The 24,727-nt window shown below is 39.2% G+C and overlaps 1 protein-coding gene across 3 annotated transcripts in view; it reads left to right on the top strand.

The window, feature by feature from the left end:
- Positions 1–24,727, top strand: part of TM7SF3 (transmembrane 7 superfamily member 3) — a 44,704-nt gene that overhangs the window by 1,754 nt on the left and 18,223 nt on the right. For 2 of the 3 annotated variants that reach the window (XM_005570430.5, XM_074006453.1), the window contains exons 2-5: positions 13,609–13,763; positions 17,221–17,371; positions 19,739–19,859; positions 21,182–21,353. In XM_005570430.5, coding sequence (XP_005570487.3) covers positions 13,609–13,763; positions 17,221–17,371; positions 19,739–19,859; positions 21,182–21,353 — 599 coding nt within the window. The remainder of the gene's footprint in view (positions 1–13,608; positions 13,764–17,220; positions 17,372–19,738; positions 19,860–21,181; positions 21,354–24,727) is intronic. The other variant, XM_074006454.1, reaches the window with a different exon arrangement.

Genomic DNA, 24,727 nt, shown 5'->3' with positions numbered 1-24,727 from the left:
CTCATGGTTTGTTAATATAAAATGTCAAAGGCACTAGTTGTGCCAGGCAGATCATCATGTGCTTTTCCATGAAATTAAGCGCATTCTGTTTTGTTTTGAGGTTTATAGACTAGTCGCAGTTCTGAAACATAATATTTTCTGAATAATGTGATTGTGTTCCTATGCACTTATATTTGAAAAGCCCTTGTGCAAACTGAATTCTAGGATCTTTGTATAGGACTGAGGCCAAAGTTGAAAAGGGCAATTTTTTTTTTTTCCAGAAAAACCTTGCTTATAATAGAGCACTAACATTCCCTGTGTATAGTGTGTGCCAGGTGCTTTCCATGTGCAGTGTTATTTAATCCCTACCACCCTACAATATAATGATCTTCCTCACTTATCAGAGGAACAAATGAACAGCTGCTAGGGTTACAGATGGGACTTGGACCCAGGTGAGTCTCCCTGCAAATTTCATAGTCCTTCCACTTCAGTAAAGCTGCCTTCCAATAAGAATATCTTACATGGCATGGTGCTTTGTACTTAATCCTTCTGTGAATCCTCATTCTTCAAAGTAGCTTTATGATGGAGGTAGAAGAGATGCTATCTCCATTTTAACAGGTGAAAAATTTGAGATATTAGAGTTTTTACTTGATCGAGGCCAGCCCGAGTCAGAAGAGCAGGCATCCAGACCTTTTTCTTTCTAGTTGGTGTTTTAGTATTTCATACCTAGAAATTTTTATACAAAAGTTAAAATATATGAATAAGTTGAGAAATTAATATTTTTTCAGACACTATTTTTTTACCTCTTTGCTATGATTAATAGCACTGATATTCCTCAATGTTATTCTTTTTGCCTTGCATTGGTATTGTCATTCTGTGCAAAAGAGGGACAATGTGGGGACTTAACTGCTGAGTGATAATAAAAGCTGATATTCTCCACATCTGTCAGATAAAAATCAGTATGGAAGGGTAGAAGGATGTAGTTCAGGATTTGCATAATCTTCCTAGAAAATGGCTGGATTGATGTTTGATGATGATGATTCTGATAACCATACAAACTGAAGAAACTGAGCATCTGCTGTAATTTAGGAGGATTTACCCATCTTTGGCAGGATGAGCTAACTTGCATGACTTCGGTAGTGGCCTGAATGCTAAATAAATTTTGGAACGTGGCAGATGGAGTTCCTAGAATGTCTGAGGAGGGTGCTTTCTGTGACCAGTGGGCACATGAGATGGATCACACTTTTAAGCAGTTTTTCCTTCTCTTGGAGTCCCAGTTCACTGCTGCCTTTAACATCTTTCATTTGCTTAGATTCATATCCAGTAACTCCCCTGGAATTTCATAGTAATTGGACTTGAGCACAGCATCATTTGGGCCTTGCAGTCTTCGTGCTGTTGATGGTGCTTTACCAAGGTAGCAGGCCATTTGTGGTTAGTTGCAAGTGCTGTCTTTCTCTAAAAAGTGTATGATGCTAATATGTTTATTTTTGTGTTTCCTTTCAACCTTTAGGGCTATTGAACATTTGTAAGAAGATAACAATGAGAAATTGGGAGGGGCAGTTGACAGCTGACCAACTCAAGTAGCTGAACTGTTTTTGTTTTTAATCTGAAGAGAAGACTAGGCTATGATAGATTTCTCTTAGAATTTGGTTGGTGTGTTGAAACACAAACAGTGGAAGTAAATTTTAGTAAAATAGTAAAAAGGAGGAGTTGGAAATTTTTATGGTTGCCAGATTAGGATCTGATTCGGAAAGAAAAAGGAAAAGGTTAGGATTGGGCAGCACTTTTTAAAGTGGAATTATTGGAAAGAAAAAGTGATTCTGAGTAAGAATGGAAGATGGGTGTGAAAATTGTTTCAAGTCCCTTCTATAGGTCAGATGGCAAAAAAAAAGCCATTTCTTTTTAGAGGAAAGCTAGTGGAAGTGCCCCAACTTGATGTTAGCCATTTGCTTTGTAATATCTTTTGATGTGCTGTCTTTTTTCCTCCTACTCTCCAAGTCATAAGATCTAATTATGCCTCATAAAATGCTTCTAATAAATCCTTTTCCATATGCCTTAGAGGTGAAATTAAATTCCTGTTAGCTTCTTCAGGATATCTTTTGGGTATGTGTCTTCTTTTGCTAAATCTGTTTTTATGAGCAGAAATTGTATGAGTTTCTAACAGACTGAGCTGTTTAAGTTGCCTTGACTTTCAGTATCTTTTGTTGTCACTCTGTGGAAGTCTATTTCTCAACGTAATGCTTATGATGTGCCTGGAATTTCTATGACTGCCCTGTACATGTTAGTCCCTTTCTTCCCGCTTATTTATTTGTAGGGCTGCTTTGAGTGCCTGATTCTCTTTCTTTCTTTCCTTCCTTTTCTTTCTTTCTTTTTTTTTTTTTTTTATTATTATACTTTAAGTTCTAGGGTACATGTGCACAACGTGCAAGTTTGTTAAATATGTATACTTGTGCCATGTTGGTGTGCTGCACCCATCAACTCATCAGCACCCATCAACTCGTCATTTACATCAGGTATAACTCCGAATGCCATTCCTCCCCCTTACCCCCTCCCCATAATAAGCCCCGGTGTGTGATGTTCCCCTTCCCGAGTCCAAGTGATCTCATTGTTCAGTTCCCACCTATGAGTGAAAACATGCAGTGTTTGGTTTTCTGTTCTTGCGATAGTTTGCTGAGAATGATGGTTTCCAGCTGCATCCATGTCCCTACAAAGGACACGAACTCATCCTTTTTTTATGGCTGCATAGTATTCCATGGTGTATATGTGCCACATTTTCTTAATCCAGTCTGTCACTGATGGACATTTGGGTTGATTCCAAGTCTTTGCTATTGTGAATAGTGCCGCAGTAAACATACGTGTGCATGTGTCTTTATAGCAGCATGATTTATAATCCTTTGGGTATATACCCAGTAATGGGATGGCTGGGTCATATGGTACTTCTAGTTATAGATCCTTGAGGAATCGCCATACTGTTTTCCATAATGGTTGAACTAGTTTACAATCCCACCAACAGTATAAAAGTGTTCCTATTTCTCCACATCCTCTCCAGCACCTGTTGTTTCCTGACTTTTTAATGATCGCCATTCTAACTTGTGTGAGGTGGTATCTCATTGTGGTTTTGATTTGCATTTCTCTGATGGCCAGTGATGACGAGCATTTTTTCATGTGTCTGTTGGCTGTATGAATGTCTTCTTTTGAGAAGTGTCTGTTCATATCCTTTGCCCACTTTTTGATGGGGTTGTTTTTTTCTTGTAAATTTGTTTGAGTTCTTTGTAGGTTCTAGATATTAGCCCTTTGTCAGATGAGTAGATTGCAAAAATTTTCTCCCATTCTGTAGGTTGCCTGTTCACTCTGATGGTAGTTTCTTTTGCTGTGCAGAAGCTCTTTAGTTTAATGAGATACCATTTGTCAATTTTGGCTTTTGTTGCCGTTGCTTTTGGTGTTTTAGATATGAAGTCCTTTCCCATGCCTATGTCCTGAATGGTATTACCTAGGTTTTCCTCTAGGATTTTTATGGTATTAGGTCTAACATTTAAGTCTCTAATCCATCTTGAATTAATTTTTGTATAAGGAGTAAGGAAAGGATCCAGTTTCAGCTTTCTACTTATGGCTAGCCAATTTTCCCAGCACCATTTATTAAATAGGGAATCCTTTCCCCATTTCTTGTTTTTGTCAGGTTTGTCAAAGATCAGATGGCTGTAGATGTGTGGTATTATTTCTGAGGACTCTGTTCTGTTCCATTGGTCTGTATCTCTGTTTTGGTACCAGTACCATGCTGTTTTGGTTACTGTAGCCTTGTAGTATAGTTTGAAGTCAGGTAGCGTGATGCCTCCAGCTTTGTTCTTTTGGCTTAGGATTGTCTTGGCAATGCAGGGTCTTTTTAGGTTCCATAAGAACTTTAAAGCAGTTTTTTCCAATTCTGTGAAGAAACTCATTGGTAGCTTGATGGGGATGGCATTGAATCTATAAATTACCTTAGGCAGTATGGCCATTTTCACAATATTGATTCTTCCTATCCATGAGCATGGTATGTTCTTCCATTTGTTTGTGTCCTCTTTTATTTCACTGAGCAGTAGTTTGTAGTTCTCCTTGAAGAGGTCCTTTACATCCCTTGTAATTTGGATTTCTAGGTATTTTATTCTCTTTGAAGCTATTGTGAATGGGAGTTCATTCATGATTTGGCTCTCTGTTTGTCTGTTACTGGTGTATAAGAATGCTTGTGATTTTTGCACACTGATTTTGTATCCTGAGACTTTGCTGAAGTTGCTTATCAGCTTAAGGAGATTTGGGGCTGAGATGATGGGGTTTTCTAAATATACAATCACGTCATCTGCAAACAGGGACAATTTGACTTCCTGTTTTCCTAACTGAATACCCTTGATTTCTTTCTCTTGCCTAATTGCCCTAGCCAGAACTTCCAACACTATGTTGAATAGGAGTGGTGAGAGAGGGCATCCCTGTCTTGTGCCAGTTTTCACAGGGAATGCTTCCAGTTTTTGCCCATTCAGTATGATATTGGCTGTGGGTTTGTCATAAATAGCTCTTATTATTTTGAGATACGTTCCATCAATACCGAATTTATTGAGAGTTTTTAGCATGAAGGGCTGTTGAATTTTGTCAAAGGCCTTTTCTGCATCAATTGAGATAATCATGTGGTTCTTGTCTTTGGTTCTGTTTATATGCTGGGTTACGTTTATTGATTTGCGTCTGTTGAACCAGCCTTGCATCCCAGGGATGAAGCCCACTTGATCATGGTGGATAAGTTTTTTGATGTGCTGCTGGATTTGGTTTGCCAGTATTTTATTGAGGATTTTTGCATTGATGTTCATCAGGGATATTGGTCTAAAATGCTCTTTTTTTGTTGTGTCTCTGCCAGGCTTTGGTATCAGGATGATGTTGGCCTCATAAAATGAATTAGGGAGGATTCCCTCTTTTTCTATTGATTGGAATAGTTTCGGAAGGAATAGTACCAGCTCCTCCTTATACCTCTGGTAGAATTCAGCTGTGAATCCATCTTGTCCTGGACTTTTTTTGGTTGGTAGGCTATTAATTATTGCCTCAATTTCAGAGCCTGCTATTGGTCTATTCAGGGATTCAACTTCTTCCTGGTTTAGTCTTGGGAGAGTGTAAATCCCCAGGAAATTATCCATTTCTTCTAGATTTTCTAGTTTATTTGTGTAGAGGTGTTTATAGTATTCTCTGACGGTAGTTTGTATTTCTAGGGGGTTGGTGGTGATATCCCCTTTATCATTTTTTATTGCATCTATTTGATTCTTTTCTCTTTTCTTCCCTATTAGTCTTGTTAGCGGTCTATCAATTTTGTTGATCTTTTCAAAAAGCCAACTCCTGGATTCATTGATTGTTTGGAGGGTTTGTTGTGTCTCTGTCTCCTTCAGTTCTGCTCTGATCTTAGTTATTTCTTGCCTTCTGCTAGCTTTTGAATGTGTTTGCTCTTGCTTCTCTAGTTCTTTTAATTGTGATGTTAGAGTGTCAATTTTAGATCTTTCCTGCTTTCTCTTGTGGGCATTTAGTGCTATAAATTTCCCTCTACACACTGCTTTAAATGTGTCCCAGAGATTCTGGTATGTTGTATCTTTGTTCTCATTGGTTTCAAAGAACATCTTTATTTCTGCCTTCATTTCGTTATGTACCCAGTAGTCATTCAGGAGCAGATTGTTCAGTTTCCATGTAGTTGAGCGGTTTTGATTGAGTTTCTTAGTCCTGAGTTCTAGTTTGATTGCACTGTGGTCTGAGAGATTGTTATAATTTCTGTTCTTGTACATTTGCTGAGGAGTGCTTTACTTCCAATTATATTGTCAATTTTGGAATAAGTGTGATGTGGTGCTGAGAAGAATGTATATTCTGTTGATTTGGGGTGGAGAGTTCTGTAGATGTCTATTAGGTCCGCTTGGTGCAGAGATGAGTTAAATTCCTGGATATCCTTGTTAACTTTCTGTCTCGTTGATCTGTCTAATGTTGACAGTGGGGTGTTAAAGTCTCCCATTATTATTGTATGGGAGTCTAAGTCTCTTTGTAAGTCTCTAAGGACTTGCTTTATGAATCTGGGTGCTCCTGTATTGGGTGTATATATATTTAGGATAGTTCGCTCTTCCTGTTGAATTGATCCCTTTACCATTATGTAATGGCCATCTTTGTCTCTTTTGATCTTTGATGGTTTAAAGTCTGTTTTATCAGAGACTAGTATTGCAACCCCTGCTTTTTTTTGTTCTCCATTTGCTTGGCAGATCTTCCTCCATCCCTTTAGTTTGAGCCTATGTATGTCTCTGTGTGTGAGATGGGTCTCCTGAATACAGCAAACTGATGGGTCTTGACTCTTTATCCAATTTGCCAGTCTGTGTCTTTTAATTGGAGCATTTAGTCCATTTACATTTAAGGTTAATATTGTTATATGTGAACTTGATCCTGTCATTATGATATTAGCTGTTTATTTTGCTTGTTAGTTGATGCGGTTTCTTCCTAGCATTGATGGTCTTTACATTTTGGCATGTTTTTGCAATGACTGGTACTGGTTGTTCCTTTCCATGTTTAGTGCTTCCTTCAGGGTGTCTTGTAGAGCAGGCCTGGGTGGTGACAAAATCTCTAAGCATTTGCTTATCTGTAAAGGATTTTATTTCTCCTTCACTTATGAAACTTAGTTTGGCTAGATCCTTTTCTTTCAATAAGGAGATGAACCTGTGAAGCACAGGAAAGCTAATGGAAGTTAATAAATGATACTTTATTGTATAGCCTTGCGCAGTTTAAAAAATTGTTTCCCATTTGTTTGAAACTTTCAGCAGCCAATTGGTGGCACTCAGTTACCTCAATTTTACTTTGAGGGAACTGAAGCCCAGAGGAAATACATTACTTGCCTGAGGTCATGTAGTTCAGCCATCATTTAACAAACATTTACTATATGCCAAGTAGGTGACTATACTGTGTTAGACGTTGGAACATCAAAAATGACAAAATCCTGCACAGCCAAGAATCAAACCACAACTGGTTTGGTTAAAGCGATCTTCTGATAAAATTGTGCAATGGATGTCGGATTGCCAAGGTTACACTCCCAAAGTATTTTCACACAGAAGTTAGGTTAAAGATAACTAAGACTGGGAAAAAAATACATATATATCCTTTGCTTGTTTATCAAACACTGTGTTAGGAGTTCTCAAACCTGGCTAAGCATTAGAATTACATGGAGAACTTTTTATAAAAAGTATATTGGTGAAGAGACAGCTAGAAATAGAAATTTAAAAGAAAAAACAGGGCCAGGTACTGTGGTTCAGTCTGTAATCCCAGCACTTTGGCAGACTGAGTGGGGGAGGATCTCTTGAGGCCGAGCGTTTGAGACCAGTCTGATCAACATAGCAAGACCTCGTCTCTACATAACGTTAACAAATAAAATTAAAGAAAAGAAAAAGTACATTTAAAATAGCCTCAAGAAACATTACGTATTCTGGGATGATTATCATGGGATATGTAAAGAGCTCTACAGAGAAAATGACATAATACATCTCAACATTCTTTAGTTAAATTGAGAAACTAAAGAAATAGAGGAGTATCGCAGATTCATAGATTACAAAATTCTAAAGATAAAGATATTTTAAAGATATTATTTCTCCCTAAATTAATGTATATAGTCAGGGCCATCCCAATCAAAATCCCAGCAGCGTTTTTTTTTTTTTTTGGTGGATATTGACAGGCTGCTTTCTAAAGCTTATATGGAAATGAAAAGGACCAGAAATAGTCAAGATAAATTTGAGGAGGAAGAACAAATTTGGAGCAGGAGTTAAGAGAGTTGTAATATTTGTGTTAGGATTGGTGTCTATAGCTAGACAAATAAGCCAGTAGAATACAATTGAGACTCCAGAAGCAAACACATACGTTCACTTGACTTATGTGAAAGGTGGAACTGCAAAGCAGTAGGGAGATGGTGGTATTTTTAAATTATTTTATTTGTATAAACTTATGGAGCACAAGTGTAGTTACAGGATATATTGTGTAGTGGTGAAGTCAGGGCTTTTAGTGTATCCATGGCTGGAATTATGTACATTGTACTCATTAAGTAATTTCTCATCTTCGGCCCCCTCCCACCTTCCTCAGTCTTCAGTGTCTATCAGTCCACAGTGTAGGCCCCTGTGTACACGTTACATAGCTCCCATTTATCAGTGAGAGAACATGCAGTACCTACAGGGTGGTATTTTTAGTGAAGGTTGCTGTCAAGTAGATAAACATATGAAACAATGAACTGTGACTTCTATCTTACACCATGTATAAAAATCAATATCAGACTGATTTTTAGCTCTAAATGTGAAAGATAAAACAAACTTCTAGAAGTTAACATGGGACTGTATCTTCATGATCTTGGTATATGTTGGCAAAGATTTCTTTAAAATGACACAAAAAGTACTAATCATAAAGGAAAAATCTGAGAAATTGTCTGCTAAAATGAAAACTCTTAATCTAAAGGTAACAAGAGAGTGAAAAGACAAGCAACAAGAGTAGGAGAATATATTTGCAACATATCTGTCAAAATACTCATATCTATGATGTGTTAAAAACTCCTAAAATTGAAGAAGGGCAGACAGTTCCATTTTTAATATATGTAAAAGACTTGAACAGACTGTTTTCACAAAGAGGATATCCAAATAGCCAATAAGCAAAGCAAAGGGTTCCTAACACCCATGAGTAATTAGGGAAGTGCAAATTAAAATCACAGTCAGATACCACTATCTACCCAGCAGATAAATGAATGATACCAAGTGTTGGTGAGACTGTTGGGCAGTTGGAATACTTTCCTACAGTAAGTTGATGAGGTATACATTGGCAAAACATTGTTGGAAGACTGGCAGTATCTACTGAAGCTGAAGATGATAATATCCTATTACCTGATAATTCTACTCATAGATTCCACCCAACAGAAATGTGTATATGCATGTACCAAAAGACATGCACAGAAAATGTTTAGAGTTATTTATAACTCTAAACCAGAAATACAGATGTTTATTAACAGTAGAACAGATAAATACATTGTGGCATGCTCATTTCATGAAGTATACAAGAACGGTAATGAGTTATGGCTACTTATAGCAGCTGGAATGAATTGCACAAACATAGTGCTGATTTTAAAGAAGCCAAACACACAAAAATTGTGTGTAAATTCTATTCAATTGAATTCCCCCAACTAAATTCCTAGTGTTTGAACTTAGGACCCTGTTTCCCTCTGGGGGAGGAAAGAAGATGTGATTGGGAGGGGCCACAAGGGGACCCCTAAGGTGCTAGAATGCTGTTTAGGTGCTGTTTAATTCATGGGTGTGTAAACTTTGTGTATTTCTCTGCATAGTATTTAATGAATATTTGTTTTTTAATTGATACCTGGACCTTAGCCCCAGTGATTTTGATTTAACTCATCTGGAGAGGGTCCCAGGCAGCAGTGTTTTGGTTTTTTTTTTTTAATCCACTGCAGATGATTGTAATAATGTATAGCCAGAGCGTATAATCACTGTATTATAATTTCTTATGAAGAGGACACCTTATGGTCACTATAGAAAATTTTAAAAATAAGGAAATGTGTAATGAAAAGAAAAAAAAATCACTTAAAATACACTCCCAGAGATGTTTCCTCTTAACACCTCTACCTATTTTGTCAAGTGACCAGGTTTTATATAATGTATACAATGTCCCTCCCTTTTATCATCTGGCTTCTGCCTGGTTCCCACTGTAGGCATTTGAGGAAAGGAAGATGATGAGGCATCATTTTCCTATAGCTTTTGGGAAATCCAGGAAGTAACAGCTGAAAGTTATAATTATTCCTGAAATGTAGGTATATTTCTTGAAGAAGAATTCAGAAGCAAAGACTGCAGATTAATTTTTGGTTCTAATCGTTATGTATTCTCTCATGGTCTGTTTGTTTTTATTTCTGGATTTCTTAGACTAAAACAAGACTTTTTAGGTACAGTTTAACCATTTAAGATCAAAGGTCATCTGTTACACTGTCAAAGCAAAAACTCTCTCAGATAGATTTATTGCCTGACACATATGCTTTCTGGAATAGTCTTCCACAAAATCAGAACTATTTTATTTCTTACTAATTTATTATTCATGCTGTAATGGTAACAGCCTAGATGTTCATTAATAGGAGATTGGGTAAATGATTATGGTACATACCCAGAATGGAATACTCTGTAGCTTTTAAAATGGTAAAGCTAGAATTATCTGTGTTGTTATGGAAAGATACATTAGACCTGTTAAATGGGCAATATCAAACATACATATATCTTTTTCCATCTGTGTGGAAATATGCATGCTGATATCTGCCTAAGCCCTAAAAGATATATCCCAACTGTTAGCAGTGATGATTTCTGTACAGTGTGCTTGCTGGAGGAGTTGACTTTCTGTTTATTTTGCACCTTTTATAAGGATTATATATTTTCTAGAAAAATATTACCATTTTAAGGGAAAGCAAAACAGTGACAGAATGTTAACAGAGAGTGTATGTTCCTATTTTATAAACATTTAAAATGTAGAGTTGGCCTGGCACGGTGGCTCATGCTTGGAATCCCAGCACTTTGGGAGGCTGAGGTGGGTGGATCACGAGGTCAAGAGATTGAGACCAGCATGGCCAACATGGTGAAACCCAGTGTCTACCAAAAATACAAAAAATTAGCCGGACGTGGTGGTAGGCACCTGTAGTCCCAGCTACTTGGGAGGCTGAGGCAGGAGAATCTCTTGAACCTGGGAGGTGGAGGTTGCAGTGAGCTGAGATCATGCCACTGCACTCCAGCCTGGCGACAGACCCAGACTCTGTGTCAACAAAAAAAAAAAGAAAGAAAGAAAGAAAAAGAAGGACTTGTGTGAAAAAAAGAAAAGTCAGCTGGGAGGGGTAGCTCATGCTTGTAATACTACCACTTTGGGAGGCTGAGATGGGCGGATCACTTGAGGTCAGGAGTTCGAGACTAGCCTGGCCAACATAGTAAAACCCCGTCTCTACTAAAAATACAAAAATTAGCCAGGCGTGGTGGCACATGCCTGTAATCCCAGGTACTCAGGAGGCTGAGGCAGGAGAATTGCTTGAACCTGAGAGGTGGAGATTTCAGTGAGCTAAGATTGCCCCACTGCACTCCACCTAAGTGACAGAGTGAGACTGTCTCAAAAAAAAATAAAAATAAAAAATAAAAAAAAGAGTCAGTTAAAATATGCTCCCAGAGATACCTGCTTTTAATATTCCCCTACTTATTTTGTCAAGTGATCAGTTGTTTAACAGTGTATTTTAGTTTCCATGGTTCTGTGTTTCCGTACTGTCTTTCCAAAGTTTTGTTTCTCCAAGTGTTTTTGAGTTGTGATTCATCCTCATCCTGGGTGATAGGTTAAGGGAAGGTTAAGAAAAGTTTACCATGAGGCCTTCTCTAGTTGATGGCTTCAGTCTCTTCCAGGGCTTTTAAAGGCTCTGTATGCTGTTCTGATGGAAGGCCCATGTCATGGGAGATAGACATAAGGATTATTAAAACATTTTCTAAAATATATCAAAGGGCAAATTTAAGTGATAATTACAGAAGTCTTGGATAACCTTTATGAATTTGTTTGTATCAGTTTTGATAATGGTGCCCAACAACTAGAGTGCCTACTCTACAAGTACCTTATAAATATTTGCCAAATAGGGAAAATGAGAACAAAAGGGAAAAACAGAAGATGTAGACTAGAAAAGGCAGGGTAGTGAGTGAGTTGAGTGCTGTGAACTGTGAAAGGATAGAAATCTTATTAATTTCTAGGAAAACAGGCTGACACTGCCAAAACGGGTGGGAATTTTTAAGACTTGGAGGATGCATGATGGATGGAACCAAACTTGAAGGGCAATACGTGAAACATTTTTAGTGTAATTTACTGAAATCCATGTAGTTTTATGTATAATTTGCTTTTCTAATAAAATAATCATGATGATGGGAAGGCCTGGAAAATATAAACATGTTTTTCTTGTTTCTCTTTAAAAAGAAAAAACACACGCACACAATTTTTTTCAGACTTCCCTACCCAGATTCTGTTGACCACTCCTTAATATTTTAACCTCTGTTCCAGCTGGAGTTTGGTCCATATAAGATGTAAAATGTCTTTCTGGTTCCATAAATAGGAAATATACTATCTTCATTTGTCATTGTTAAAACTACTAAAATTTTCTCTAGAGTTTTAGAAATGAAGTTGTAACCATAAGTAACCTTGTGTTCTATCATGATTTTTTTTTAAAAAAAACATTAAGTTATGAATGTAATATAGCATCACAGAACTTAGGGAAAATATATGGAGGTTAACATTATTCTAGTCTTAGCACTATTTGTGTCTTCTTTATAGCTCTTCTTCCACAGGCTACTCATTCTTGATTTTTTTTTTTTTTTTTTTGGTTCTGTTTGGTTTTAAATCATCCAGTGGAGCTATTGTACTAAAAAAACAAAGTGTTGAAAATTGACCTTCTTGGGACATGGTATATAAGAATGTGTTATTAAGTTATTTAGTATCTGAAATGTTTTCTTTTGCCACCCACTGACTCTAATTTCCTTCTAAAATAAAACATGACAGTTCCACTGTGGGACTCGGGTGAATTATAATCTTTTTTTCATCAACTCCTTTTCATCTATATTTAATCTAAATCTTCTGTTTATTTGTTTAGAATTGAACCCCGCAAGACTGCTTACGGGAAGCTTGGGATCTCTTCTGCTTTTCATGCAGACAGATACTGACTGTAGGATGGGGGGTCAGGTAGGAATCCAGGACTACACAGGAGTAAAAGCAACCTAATTAAAGGAATATTTGAGAGTTAGATCGAAAAAAGACAGAGCTAGTGTGCAGCTGGCAGAAACACACCATGGAGAAGTGGGGACAGTCAGTGAGATGCAGGCCATGGAGGAAGTAGACAGATGGGACAGGCCTGGAAGAGGTGTTGAAAAACTGTCCTTGTTTAACCTATCTTTTTTATGGACTCTGAGCTTGATCCTTAAGCAAACAAAAGCTCTCTTTTCCAGGATGCCTGTGGTTCACAATAGTATGTGCAGTGCCTGATGTGGGCCCTCAACAGACATTTTTGTCAGTACTGATGGCACCTTCCTTTGCAGTCTCCGTTAGACAGATGAGGAAATTGAGGCTTAAGGGGATTTAAGGAACTTGCCTAAAATCACACAGCTGGGAAACGCTGGTGTTAAATTGCAGCCACCTGTGTCTCTTCAGGCTATGCTGACTTCAGAATTCACTAGACAGTTACAGTACTTTAACCCCAGCACATTCATGATTGTTAGTAGCCCCACAGGATTGTCATCTTCAAATTCAAGGACTCTGTTCCGAAGATGATTGTTACAGCTGCTGCCAGAGGGGAAGTTTCTCTGGGCTCCAGGAGCCTGTCTTCAGCATATCTTTTGAAACACCTCTTGCATTTTAGTTCTGAGCTCTATCGTTCACTGGCTGGATGACCCTGGGTTGGCTGCATCACTTTTTAAGCCACATTGTCTTTAGCAGGGAAATAGGAGCAATAACCGTATTTACCTCAAAGAGTTTTTCTGAGGATTAAATTCCACATTCATTTATGAATGTGATTTCTGCAAATTGATATGAGAGTACAAGTGTTGTAATGAAAAGTTTATCTCGTTGTAGGTCTTATTGAATTTTCTGTGGGGAAATTTAGATACTTCGAGCTCAATAGGCCCTTTCCAGAGGAAGCTGTTTTGCATGATATTTCAAGCAATGTGACTTTTCTTATTTTCCAAATACACTCGCAGTATCAGAATACAACCGTTTCCTTTTCTCCGGTAAGTACAAATAATTATTTTAGTAAAAATCATTTCTATATTTTGGGCTCTGGTATTTAGTATGAGCATTAGAATTTGGTATCTCTCTCTCTCTTCTATGTTTATGACCTTATATCTTAAATTTTAAAAAATCAAAATAGGATGTTTTCAAGTTAGTGATTGAGAGTATCTCGGGCCTTTCTTGAGTGTGGCGGTCTCTGACCTAAAAAGGGGTAATGGAGACCTGAGTTGGGGGGAAGGGCCCCCTGTGCCAAATGTCACCACTGTGCAGGCAAGTTTTTTTCGTGATTTCCCACCTTTTCATTTTCTTACTTTAGTGGGGCCTTAATAATTTTTACCTGAGAATATACGTTTTAATGAATTTTCATTGTTGTTTAGCTATAGTATTGAACTTTACCAAGAACCCTATAATATCAACTTTATTCTTTGGACTCTGTCATGCAAACAACAAAAAAATTATAGTGCTCAGTTCATCCAGCCCTGTGCTGTGCCTCCAGCAGTGTTAAGGACTTTATTGTAGATATAATCACTAAACCCCTTAACCTCAACCTCAGCTTTAGAAAGTTTTTAAAATTCCCTGGGTTAGCTAGCTTAAGCTATGAAGAATCTGCCATTTATGTAATCTTTTACACATCTATATTTAGTCTCTATGATGCCCTAGACCAATACATGCATTTCACCTTGTATGAAGTTATACTTCATTTTATTTGTTCTAAGCTTATCTTATAATATTCTGGAATTTGGTAAACAAATCTGTCTTAATCCAATTCGTATGTAATTTTTAAAAATTTTTATTTTTATTTTTTTAGAGATAGGATCTCGCTTCATCACCCAGGCCGGAATGTGGTTGTGTGATCATGGCTCAAATTCCTGGCCTTAAGTGATCCTGGAACTACCGGCACGTGTCACCACACTTGGCTAATTTTTAACCTTTTTTTTTGTAGAGATGGGGTTTTGCTATGTTGCCCAGGCTGGTCTTGAACTCCTGGCCTCAAGTGATCCTCCTGCCTGGGCATCCCGAAGTGCTGGGATTACAGGCATGAACCACTGCACCCCAGCCTATATATAATAGTATAGGCATTGGTCACACTACCTTTCTTACTATTGTATTTTTTTATTCCTGCCTTCTTGCCCCTACCATAGAGATTTGGAAATTGTGTGCATGTGGTTGTGCATGTGTGTGCGTGTGTATTGTGGGGGTGTGGGGGGGTAGTTAATAGACTGGAAATGGAAGAGTTCAGCTGAGGAAAAAAGGAAAGGAATAAATAGTATTAATTACAAGAGATACCGATGTCACGCATACGTTGAATTTGCCCAAGTTCTTTGCAGCTAGAGCAGAAGGTAAAGCATGTTCAATTTCATAACTTCCTTAGAAAGGAAGGAGCATGCCAGTTCCTCAGGGGAGGCAAGTTTTTTATGGCACTGAATTCAAAAGACAGCTTCCTATTCAGGCTCTTACATAGGAGACTTAGTAAAATGGCACATAGATGAGTTCTTTCTTCTTCTTTTTGAACTAGATCTATTAAAGCAATTTTTAATTGACAAACAGTATGATTTTCTTCCTAATGACATTACAGCAAGACAACATTTGAAGGAAAAGAGAGAGGATGGGGGAAATAAGGATTTATATTTGTTGAATGCCTACTATGTGCTAGGCTAGTGGTTCTTAAGCTTCTGGAGCCGTAGACTGCTCAAGTCTGTGGACTCAAATATAAATATATAATTTCTTGGGGCCCTTCAGAAACCCTCAGGCCCCCAGTTAGGAACCCCTGTGTTTGGTTTCCATATGGTTAATTCTCATTAAAGCTCAACAAAGTGGTAGTGATACCTGTTTCTACATCTGAGGAAGCAGAGCTTGGATGAAGAGATGCCAGCATCACCAGTGATAAAATAGATCTGGATGGCAGCATCTTGGGCCTTGATTCCTATGCAGAAAGGGTCTTAGTTGTCCTTAATTATCATTTCATTTCTTGGACTGCCTTTAGTTCCCACTGTTATATTACTTAGAATATGATGGCCAGAACTGCACATGGCTCAGGAAGTGAGTGGTCTGTGTGAAGAGAAGTGCTTCTGTTTCCTGTGCCCTTCCTGATAAAGTGTGGTACTTTTGGTTTTTTTGGGTCGTGAGGGCAGTTGGCTCTTTGAAACTGTTGACTTGATCATTTATCAATTAATATTTGAGCCATTCTTTCTTATGCTTATCAAATTGAAACTGCTCTGCTGCCTTTTCCTTCCCATTTCCTTAACTTTGATAGAACCTCTTGAATCTATTACCTCTTAGCTTAGCATTTTATTATTCAAAAAGCTTTCCAAGCAGATGGGAGTGGGGGATGGTAGAGAGGAAGTGTGTGAGGAAGGATTAGGAAGGGGCACAAGGAAACTTGGGGTGATACATACATTTACTATTTTGATTGTGGTAATGGTTTCACAGGTGTCTATGTATATCAACACTTAAAAGTATACTTTATGGGCCAGATGCGGTGGCTCATGCCTGTAATCCCAGCACTTTGGGAGGCCAAGGCGGGCAGATCACGAGGTCAGGAGATCAAGACCATCCTGGCTAACACGGTGAAACCCTGTCTCTGGTAAAAATACAAAAAATTAGCTGGGCCTGGTGGCAGGTGCCTGTAGTCCCAGCTACTCGGGAGGCTGAGGCAGGAGAATGGCGTGAACCTGGGAGGCAGAGCTGGCAGTGAGCCAAGATTGCGCCGCTGCACTCTAGCTTGGGTGACAGAGCTAGACTCCGTCTCAAAAAAAAAAAAAAGTATACTTTATGTACAGTTATAACACAATTTAAAAGGTACTTCAAAAACTGAACTCCTTGGGGCCAGGTCTCATGTTTTTGTCTTAGTGGTCTTAGACACGAAGACAAAACATTATTTGACATAGTAAATCTTAATTCAAGTTAATTGAAACACTTGGGAATTTCACTGTGCATCTGCTGTTCCTGATCAAAGATTATTTTTACAGACAGAATGTTTGTGTCTTCGCAAAATTCACAGTTGAAATCCTCATCCCCAGTGTGTTGTATTAGGAAGTGGAGTCTTTGGGAAGTGATGTGGTTCAACAAGAACAGGTACAAGAGGTTGTTGTATCCTGAGTCTTCAGCCTATAAGAGGGCCCTCATCAGAACCCAGCTGTGTTGGCATCCCTATCTTGAACCACCAGAGTCTAGAATTGTGAAAATACATTTCTGTTGTTTATAACCACCTAACCTGTGGTACTTTGTTATAGCAGCCTTAACTAAGACAATCATATATTTTTCAAGAATGCTTTTTCCATGTATATGTGTGGGCATGTGAACATAGAGATGAAAAGAATTCCCTGGATATTTGAGGAAGGTTTTTTTTTTCTATTTTGAGAAGATTTGGAATAGGACATGCGCACTGGATCAGCTCGGTAATTTATATGTTTTGCTTAACTTCCTATTCATGACGATGTTTCTTCTTGACTGCAGACTCTCCTTTCCAATGCCTCGGAAACAGGCACTGCCAGTGGACTGGTTTTCATCCTTAGACCGGAGCAGAGTACATGCACTTGGTACTTGGGGACTTCAGGCATAGAGCCTGTACAGAATATGGCTATCCTACTCTCCTACTCAGAAAGAGGTAACCCTTCTGTCTTCTCCTCCCTCCTTCTCTTTGGAATATGGAATGTGTTCATGAAACTTTAGGGAAAATGATCCTATTAAGATTGTTTGTTGCAAGTGTAATGTATATAATCAGAAATATTTTACAGTAAGAGAATTAGCATGATGACTGAAAGCTCAGGTAGTAACTAGGAGAACACATTTATTCATTCAGAAAACATGTAGGGAGCCCTTGGAGAAGCAGTAATAGTTAAGGCAAGACATAGTCCTAACAGTGTAGTTATTCTGAGCAGAAGCAGTAAGCTCTACGTCATGAAGAAGAATGATTTGGAGAATGGCGCGTTGTGGGTGTGGCTGCCGCTGGAGTGTGGAGGGCCTTGCGTACAATTTGAGGTTTGTAGTTTATTTCGAGGTAGGTTCTAAGGTGGCATAGAGTTTTTAAGCAGAGGAATGGTGTGGTCCATTTCATCTCTTAGAAAACCAATGCTAGAAGCAGTGTGGGGATGGATAGGAGAGGGCACAGCAGAGTCAGGACTCAGCACAAAATGAGAAATGAGGATCTGAACAGAGGCCATGAGAGGCAGGATGGAGAAGAGGAGCTAGATTTGAGATATCCAGAAGGTGGAATTGATAAACACAGTGACTGGTGGTCACGGATTATAAGAGGGAAGCATAGGTTTCCTATTTGGGCAGCAGGGAAATAGTGATACAAAATAGGTGTGGGAACAGGGTTATGGTGGTGCCAAATGTTTTGGGAGGTGGGATGGAGTAGATGATGACTTCAGTTTGGGACACAATCTGAGATGCTTGTAGGACATTTGGATGGAAATGCACAGTAGATAATTTAAATGACGGCCTGGAGTGGAGGGATGAGATTAGATTCCCAACTAAATAGCTGTTATTAAAAGCTGTGGCAGTGAATGAGATTATCCAGGCATGTACTTGGATATTTAGGGCAAAAATCATAGCAAATACTTTCATAGTGCCTACTGTGTGTCAGCTACTCTTTCTAGCAGATAGTAACTGCTGAGGAGTAAGCACAAGACTGTGTAGTAGTCAAGTAGGTAGGAAGAGAGCCTGGAGGTTCTGCCTTTAAAAGGGAGCAGGCCAGGCATGGTGGCTCACACCTGTAATCCTGTAATCCCAGCACTTTGGGAGGCTGAAGCTGGTGGATTACCTGAGGTCAGGAGTTTGAGACTAGCCTGGCCAACATGGTGAAACCCTATCTCTACTAAAAATACAAAAATTAGCCAGGTGTGGTGGCGGGTGCCTATAATCCCAGGTACTCAGGAGGCTGCGGCAGGAGAGTTGCTTGAACCCGGCGGGTGGAGGTTGCAGTGAGCTGAGATTGCGCCACTTCACTCCAGCCTGGGTGACAGAGCGGGACTCCATCTCAAAAAAAACAAACAAACAAACAAAAAAAACGGAAGTGGTAAGTTATACTCTACAGAGAGAGGTCAAGAGAACTAACTGAAGGTGTCCATATGCTAGAGCAAGTAGGAGTCAGCGGTGGCCCTTTACGAGAGTCACTTTAGTGGCACAACAGGGATGGAGGAGTGAAGGTGAGGTGAATACATTTAGACTACTCTTAAAGCTTGGGGGTAAAGGGAAGGAGAGGGAGCACTAATTAGGAAAGGAGGTAGAATCCAGAAGATTACTAGAGTAGAAGATAGGAAATGTTAGCTGTAACAAAAGGCTAATTACCTGATAAGAAACCATAGACTTAATTAGGGCTCTCATCAAGGGCAGTGTACACAGAAAAATTATGAACAGAGGAGCTTCAGCTGGCATACGCACCATTTGTGGTGTGGTAAAGATCCGTAAGTGCAGAAAAAGGAGAGTATGAAAGAAGAGCATAGAATTTGAAGGAAGATTCCAACATGATACTGAAACTTACATACACACTGTGTATCTGCATTCCAAACCTGGCCAGAAGTAGTCAACCAATAGCCAATCTTTTTAACTCTAGAGCAGAGGTTGGCAAACTACAGACCATGAGCCAGATCCAGCCTGCTGCCTGTTTTTATACTTTTAAAGTTTTACTGAAACACAGCTATGCCTCTTCCTGTACGTATTGCCTGTGGCTGCTTTCTTGCCACAAGGACAGGAGTGGGTAGTTACTGCAGAGACCATCAGACTGACAAAGCCTAAAATACTATCAGGCCTTTTACGGAAAATGTTTGCTGTGCCCTGCTCTAGGGCCCTGAACCTCAGTTAACTCTACCCGCTTTAACCTCAGTTCATGAAATAGTATAAGACTAGAAGCTCTACATTTATATTTAACTTCTATTTGGAAAGTTCTTCTAAGAATAGAGTTCTGTTTTTCTGAGTATGATTTGGATATGTAAGAATTGTTTTTTTGGTAACTTCCCTATTTCTTATCCAGATCCTATCCCTGGAGGCTGTAATTTGGAGTTTGATTTAGATATTGATCCCAACATTTACTTGGAGTATAATTTCTTTGAAACGACTATCAAGTTTGCCCCGGCAAACCTAGGCTACGCGAGGTATGTCTGTCTCCCATCTCTGAGAAATGCTTTTAGAACATACATGACGACAGTTGTGTAGATTTGACCAGCTCTCTCAAGTCCCTAGTTCTCTGTAGTAAAATTGAGTTCTTTAATTTTTGGGGGTAATTGATGTAATTTAAACTTCATTATTAATCTTTGGGCTGTCATTTACAGTTAATATTTTCCCACTTCATTCTTGTGAACTCTTTTTATTTGAAGAGCCAGATGTGAGTCTATTATGAGCTTGAAAGTACATCCTGGTTTTTATAAAGCACTTTAAATATGGATAGCGCTCAGTAGCCCTGAAACATCCTTATATTTTTATAAAGATTCATTGTTTTAATTAAAGCTGTGCCTCAGTTTCTGCTTTAATAGTAATGATAGCTAACATTTGAGAACACTTGAATGCTTCCTGTGCATTGTCCATGGTGCTGAGCGTTGTTATGTTCTTTGCCATTTAATCCTAACAATTTTATGAAGAAGGGCAATTGCTGTTATTTTACAGAAAGGTTCCCTAGGGGTTATGGAGGTTAAGCGACTTGCTAACAAATGACAAATCTGGTATATTCTTTTCTTTTTTTTTTTTTTTTAAATCAGAGATGAGGTCTTTCTATGTTGCCCTGGCTGGTCTTGAACTTCTTAGCTCAAGCAATCCTCCTGCCTCAGCCTCCCAAAGTACTGGGATTACAGGCATAAGCCACTGTACCCAGCTTTTTTTTTTTTTTTAATTTTTTTTGTCTCCCCAAAGCTGTAGTATTACTCTAGGCCTGACTGTTACCAGAATCCAGTGATGTAATCACCCTTGCCTGTTGGTGTTAGTCTTAGTTTGTGGTGCTGTAACAAAGTAGCACAGACTGGGTGGCTTATAAACTTCTTTCTCACAGTTGTAGAGGGTAGAAGTCCACGATCAGGATGCCAGCACAGTTGAGTTCTGGTGAAGGTTCTCGTCCAGGTGACAGACTGCTGGGTTGTCATTGTGTCCACACATGACAGAAAGAAGGCTAGAGGGCTCTCTGGGATCTCCTTTATGGGGGCAGTAATTCTATTCATTAGGGCTTCACCTTCATGACCTAATTACATCCTAATATCATCACATTGGGAGTGAGGATCTCAGCATATTAATTTTGGGGAGACACAAACATTCAGTCCATAACAGTGCGTTACTTTTCTTCAGAATACCAATTGTTGCCACTGCAAAAAGTGAACTGTTAAATTGTAATTATTGTTGCAAGTGTTTGAAATTAGGGCTCTTGGTTCCTTTTTATAGATGGGACTTGCACCACAAGAGATTGATGTTTCATTTTGTTGGTTGACTTTAGAGGTGTAGATCCCCCGCCATGTGATGCTGGGATGGACCAGGACTCCCGGTGGAGGTTGCAGTATGATGTCTATCAGTATTTTCTGCCTGAGAATGACCTCACTGAGGAGATGTTGCTGAAGCATCTGCAGAGGATGGTCAGCGTGCCCCAGGTGAAGGCCAATGCTCTCAAGGTAAATCTGAGTCCCATGATTTGTGTGGCTGGATTGTGACACCTGTGTCAGAGTTGAGACAGGGAGAAGCTACCAGGATCTTATTTCTTTACTCTTTTCTCCTTTACTGGGAACACTCACTTTATTCTCTTTTATTTTGTTATCATCTTGGGAGTCTTTGCTGGTGATACCTCAAAATGATGTTGGCCTTTGAGGAGATGCATGTTATGTTAAGTTTTAGTTGCAGCCACATCTATGACTTGGTAATCTGAAATGTGAATGGAAGGAGGTGGTAATTTTCTATGTACTCCCGTGACTACTGGGTAAACATTTTTGGCAAGTATGAAGATTACATTGTTTTGAGAAAAAAAAATGAGAAACTGCTTAAGGATACATACATTGGCATTCATATTTGATCCCAAACTCAAAGTCTCTAACTTGGAGCAAAATTCTTCTCTGAGCTTTTGAATCCATGGACCAGTGGCATTGGCATCACCAGAGAGTTTGTGAGAATTGTAATTCTTAAGCTCCACCCTGGAACTACTGAATCAGAATTTGCATTTTATAAGATCCCTCCAGTGATTCTGGCTGGGTGCAGTGGCTCACGCCTGTAATCCCAGCACTTTGGGAGGCCGAGGTGGGTGGATCACCTGAGGTCAGGAGTTCAAGACCAGCCTGTCTACCATAGTAAAACCCTTTCTCTACTAAAAAGACAAAAATTAGCCAGGCGTGTTGGTAGATGCCTGTAATACCAGCTACTCGGGAGGCAGAGGCGGGAGAATCATTTGAATCCAGGAGGTGGAGGTTGCAGTGAGCCCAGATCATGCTGTTGCACTCCAGCCTGGGCGACAAGAGTGAAACTCCATCTCAAAAAAAGAAAGAAAAAAAATATCTCTCAGGTGATTCTTATGCATATTAGATTTTGAGACTCACTCACTGCAATAGATCATTTTTGTGGAGGGCAGGATTTTATCTTTATGTCTTGAAAAGTGCCTAACTGCAATGTAACATATGAGGTCATCCTTCAGTCTAATGGTTGACGGGTGGAGTTTTTCTAGACAGCGTCATTGTGCTTATTCACAAAATAAGAAGCTCTGTTAGTAAGGTTTATTAGTTGCTTTATTAGATATGACATACTATTATTTTTATGAAGAATATAAGAACTTGTTTAATAGGCTCCTTTTAGGTTACTTTTTAACTTTTAGTTAAAAGAATATTTTGTTCCAGAATGTGGGGAAACCCTCAAAGACTAATGAGGGTGTGTCAGAGATTCAGGAGCCTGTTTGAAGGGCTTACACTACCAAATTTGGGGCAATTCAAGAATCAAGAAAAGAAAAAGATTGTGGTTGTCAGCCTTGAATAAATACAAATGAAATCTTCCTCAGTTGCCACCACTGGAGGAAACTCTTACACCAAATGACTCCAAAAATTAATAAAGGAATTTATCCTGCCTTTTTAAAGGAGGAACTAATTCTTCCCCAGGTGGTGAGAGAAAGCTCTTTGCAGAAGAGCGCCAGCTAATATATGTAGAAGGAATAATAGAGAATTAGATGATCACCATTTTGTGACCCTCCATGAAATAAATCCAGCAAGGATCAGCAGGTGAAGGTTTTTAGGGGACAGGATATTTCTAGGGTGTCTAAGTAGCATCCTTCGATTAATTCTCATTGTAAAAGGAGAACCGCTTCAAAATGGAGTGACCTGATAGTCTCCACCTCTTCCAGGTGGGCAAAGCTAGTTTCACTGAAAATGGGTCAGCCTGTACTATGAGCTCATGTAGTGCAGTCTGACATTATCACCATGGCCTGTGGTATAGTCTAGCACAAAATGTCTAACCTGAATTTAGTCCATTGGATTCCCTATCTACAGGAAGTATGGGGGATAGAAGAATAAGTTAGACACAAGATTGTGGAATACTTTGTGAGAATACTGACTTCATCTCTTCTGCAGTCATTGGGTGGCTGAGAGAGAAAGGTGAGACAGACTGCTCTAGATTACTGAGATTGGCCATAAACAGCATGCATGGAACTTGGTTTGATCTTGGGTAAGAAGGAGAAAAGCTAGAAAAGATGTTAGGGGTCAGGAACAGTGACACACACCTGTAATCCCAGCACTTTGGGAGGCTGAGGCGGGCAGATCGCTTGAGCTCAGGAGTTCGAGACCAGCCTGGGCAACGTGGCAAAACCTCATAGCCACGAAAAAAACCCAAAAAGTCCCGAGCGTGGTGGTGCGTGCTTGTAGTCCCAGATGTTGAGGAGACTGAGGTTGGAGGATCACTTGAGCCTGGGAGAAGTTGCAGTTTGCTGAGATCACGCCACTGCACTCTAGCCTGGGTGACAGAGTGAGACCCTGTCTCACAAAAAAAGAAAAAAAAAAAAAAAGGAAAAGACATTAGGGAAAATCTGGATCATGTATTAGCTAATAAGAAATTACTCATTTTCTTAGGTGAGCTAAGGTATTGTGTTTATATAGGAGAATATTCTTGTACAGATGGTCCCTGACTTATGATGGCTTGACTTACGATCTTTTGATTTGAGTTTTGATCATTTCCTAGGCTAGCAATATGATACTTTTGCAACACTGAGCAGTGGCTGTGAGCCATAGCTCCTGCTTAACCACATTGGTAAACAGCTAACATTCTACAGTGTACTGTATTCAATAAATTACATGAGCAATTAAACACTTTATTATAAAATAGCCTTTGTGGGCTGGGCGCAGTGGCTCACGCCTATAATCCCAGCGCTTTGGGAGGCCAAGGCAGGAGGACGAGGTCAGGAGTTGGAGACCATCCTGGCTAACATGGTGAAAACCTGTTTCTACTAAAAATACAAAAAATTAGCTGGGCGTGGTGGTGGTGGGGGCTGCCTGTAGTCCCAGCTACTCGGGAGGCTGAGGCAGGAGAATGGCGTGAACCTGGGAGGCAGAGCTTGCAGTTAGCCAAGACTGCGCCACTGCACTCCAGCCTGGGCAACAGAGTGAGACTCCATCTCAAATAATAATAATAATAATTTAAAAATAGCCTTTATGTTAGATAATTTTGTTCAACTGAGTCTGATGTAAGTGTTCTGAGCACATTCAAGGTAGGCTAGGGTAAAACTGTGATGTTTGGTGGGTGAGGTATATTAAATGCATTTTGACTTTACGATGGGTTTATCCTGTTGTAACCCCCTTGTCAGTCTGTACTTAGACTTATATCTGTACTGAGTACCTTGTTACTCAGAGTGTGGTAGGTGGTTGCATAGCATTGGCATCATCTAAGATGATGTCTAGATCTGCTTTTTAACAAGACTGCCCCTCTGCGATTCACAAGCACATTAAATTTGAGAAACACTGTGGTAGGACATGCACAGTGAAGTGTCATGATATCTGTAACTTACTTTCAGCAGGAAAAAAAC

Source organism: Macaca fascicularis, chromosome 11 (genome assembly GCF_037993035.2).
Source record: "Macaca fascicularis isolate 582-1 chromosome 11, T2T-MFA8v1.1".
NCBI lineage: Eukaryota > Metazoa > Chordata > Mammalia > Primates > Cercopithecidae > Macaca > Macaca fascicularis.
Note: the sequence above shows the minus strand (reverse complement) of the source record. Positions and strands in the feature narration are given on the sequence as shown.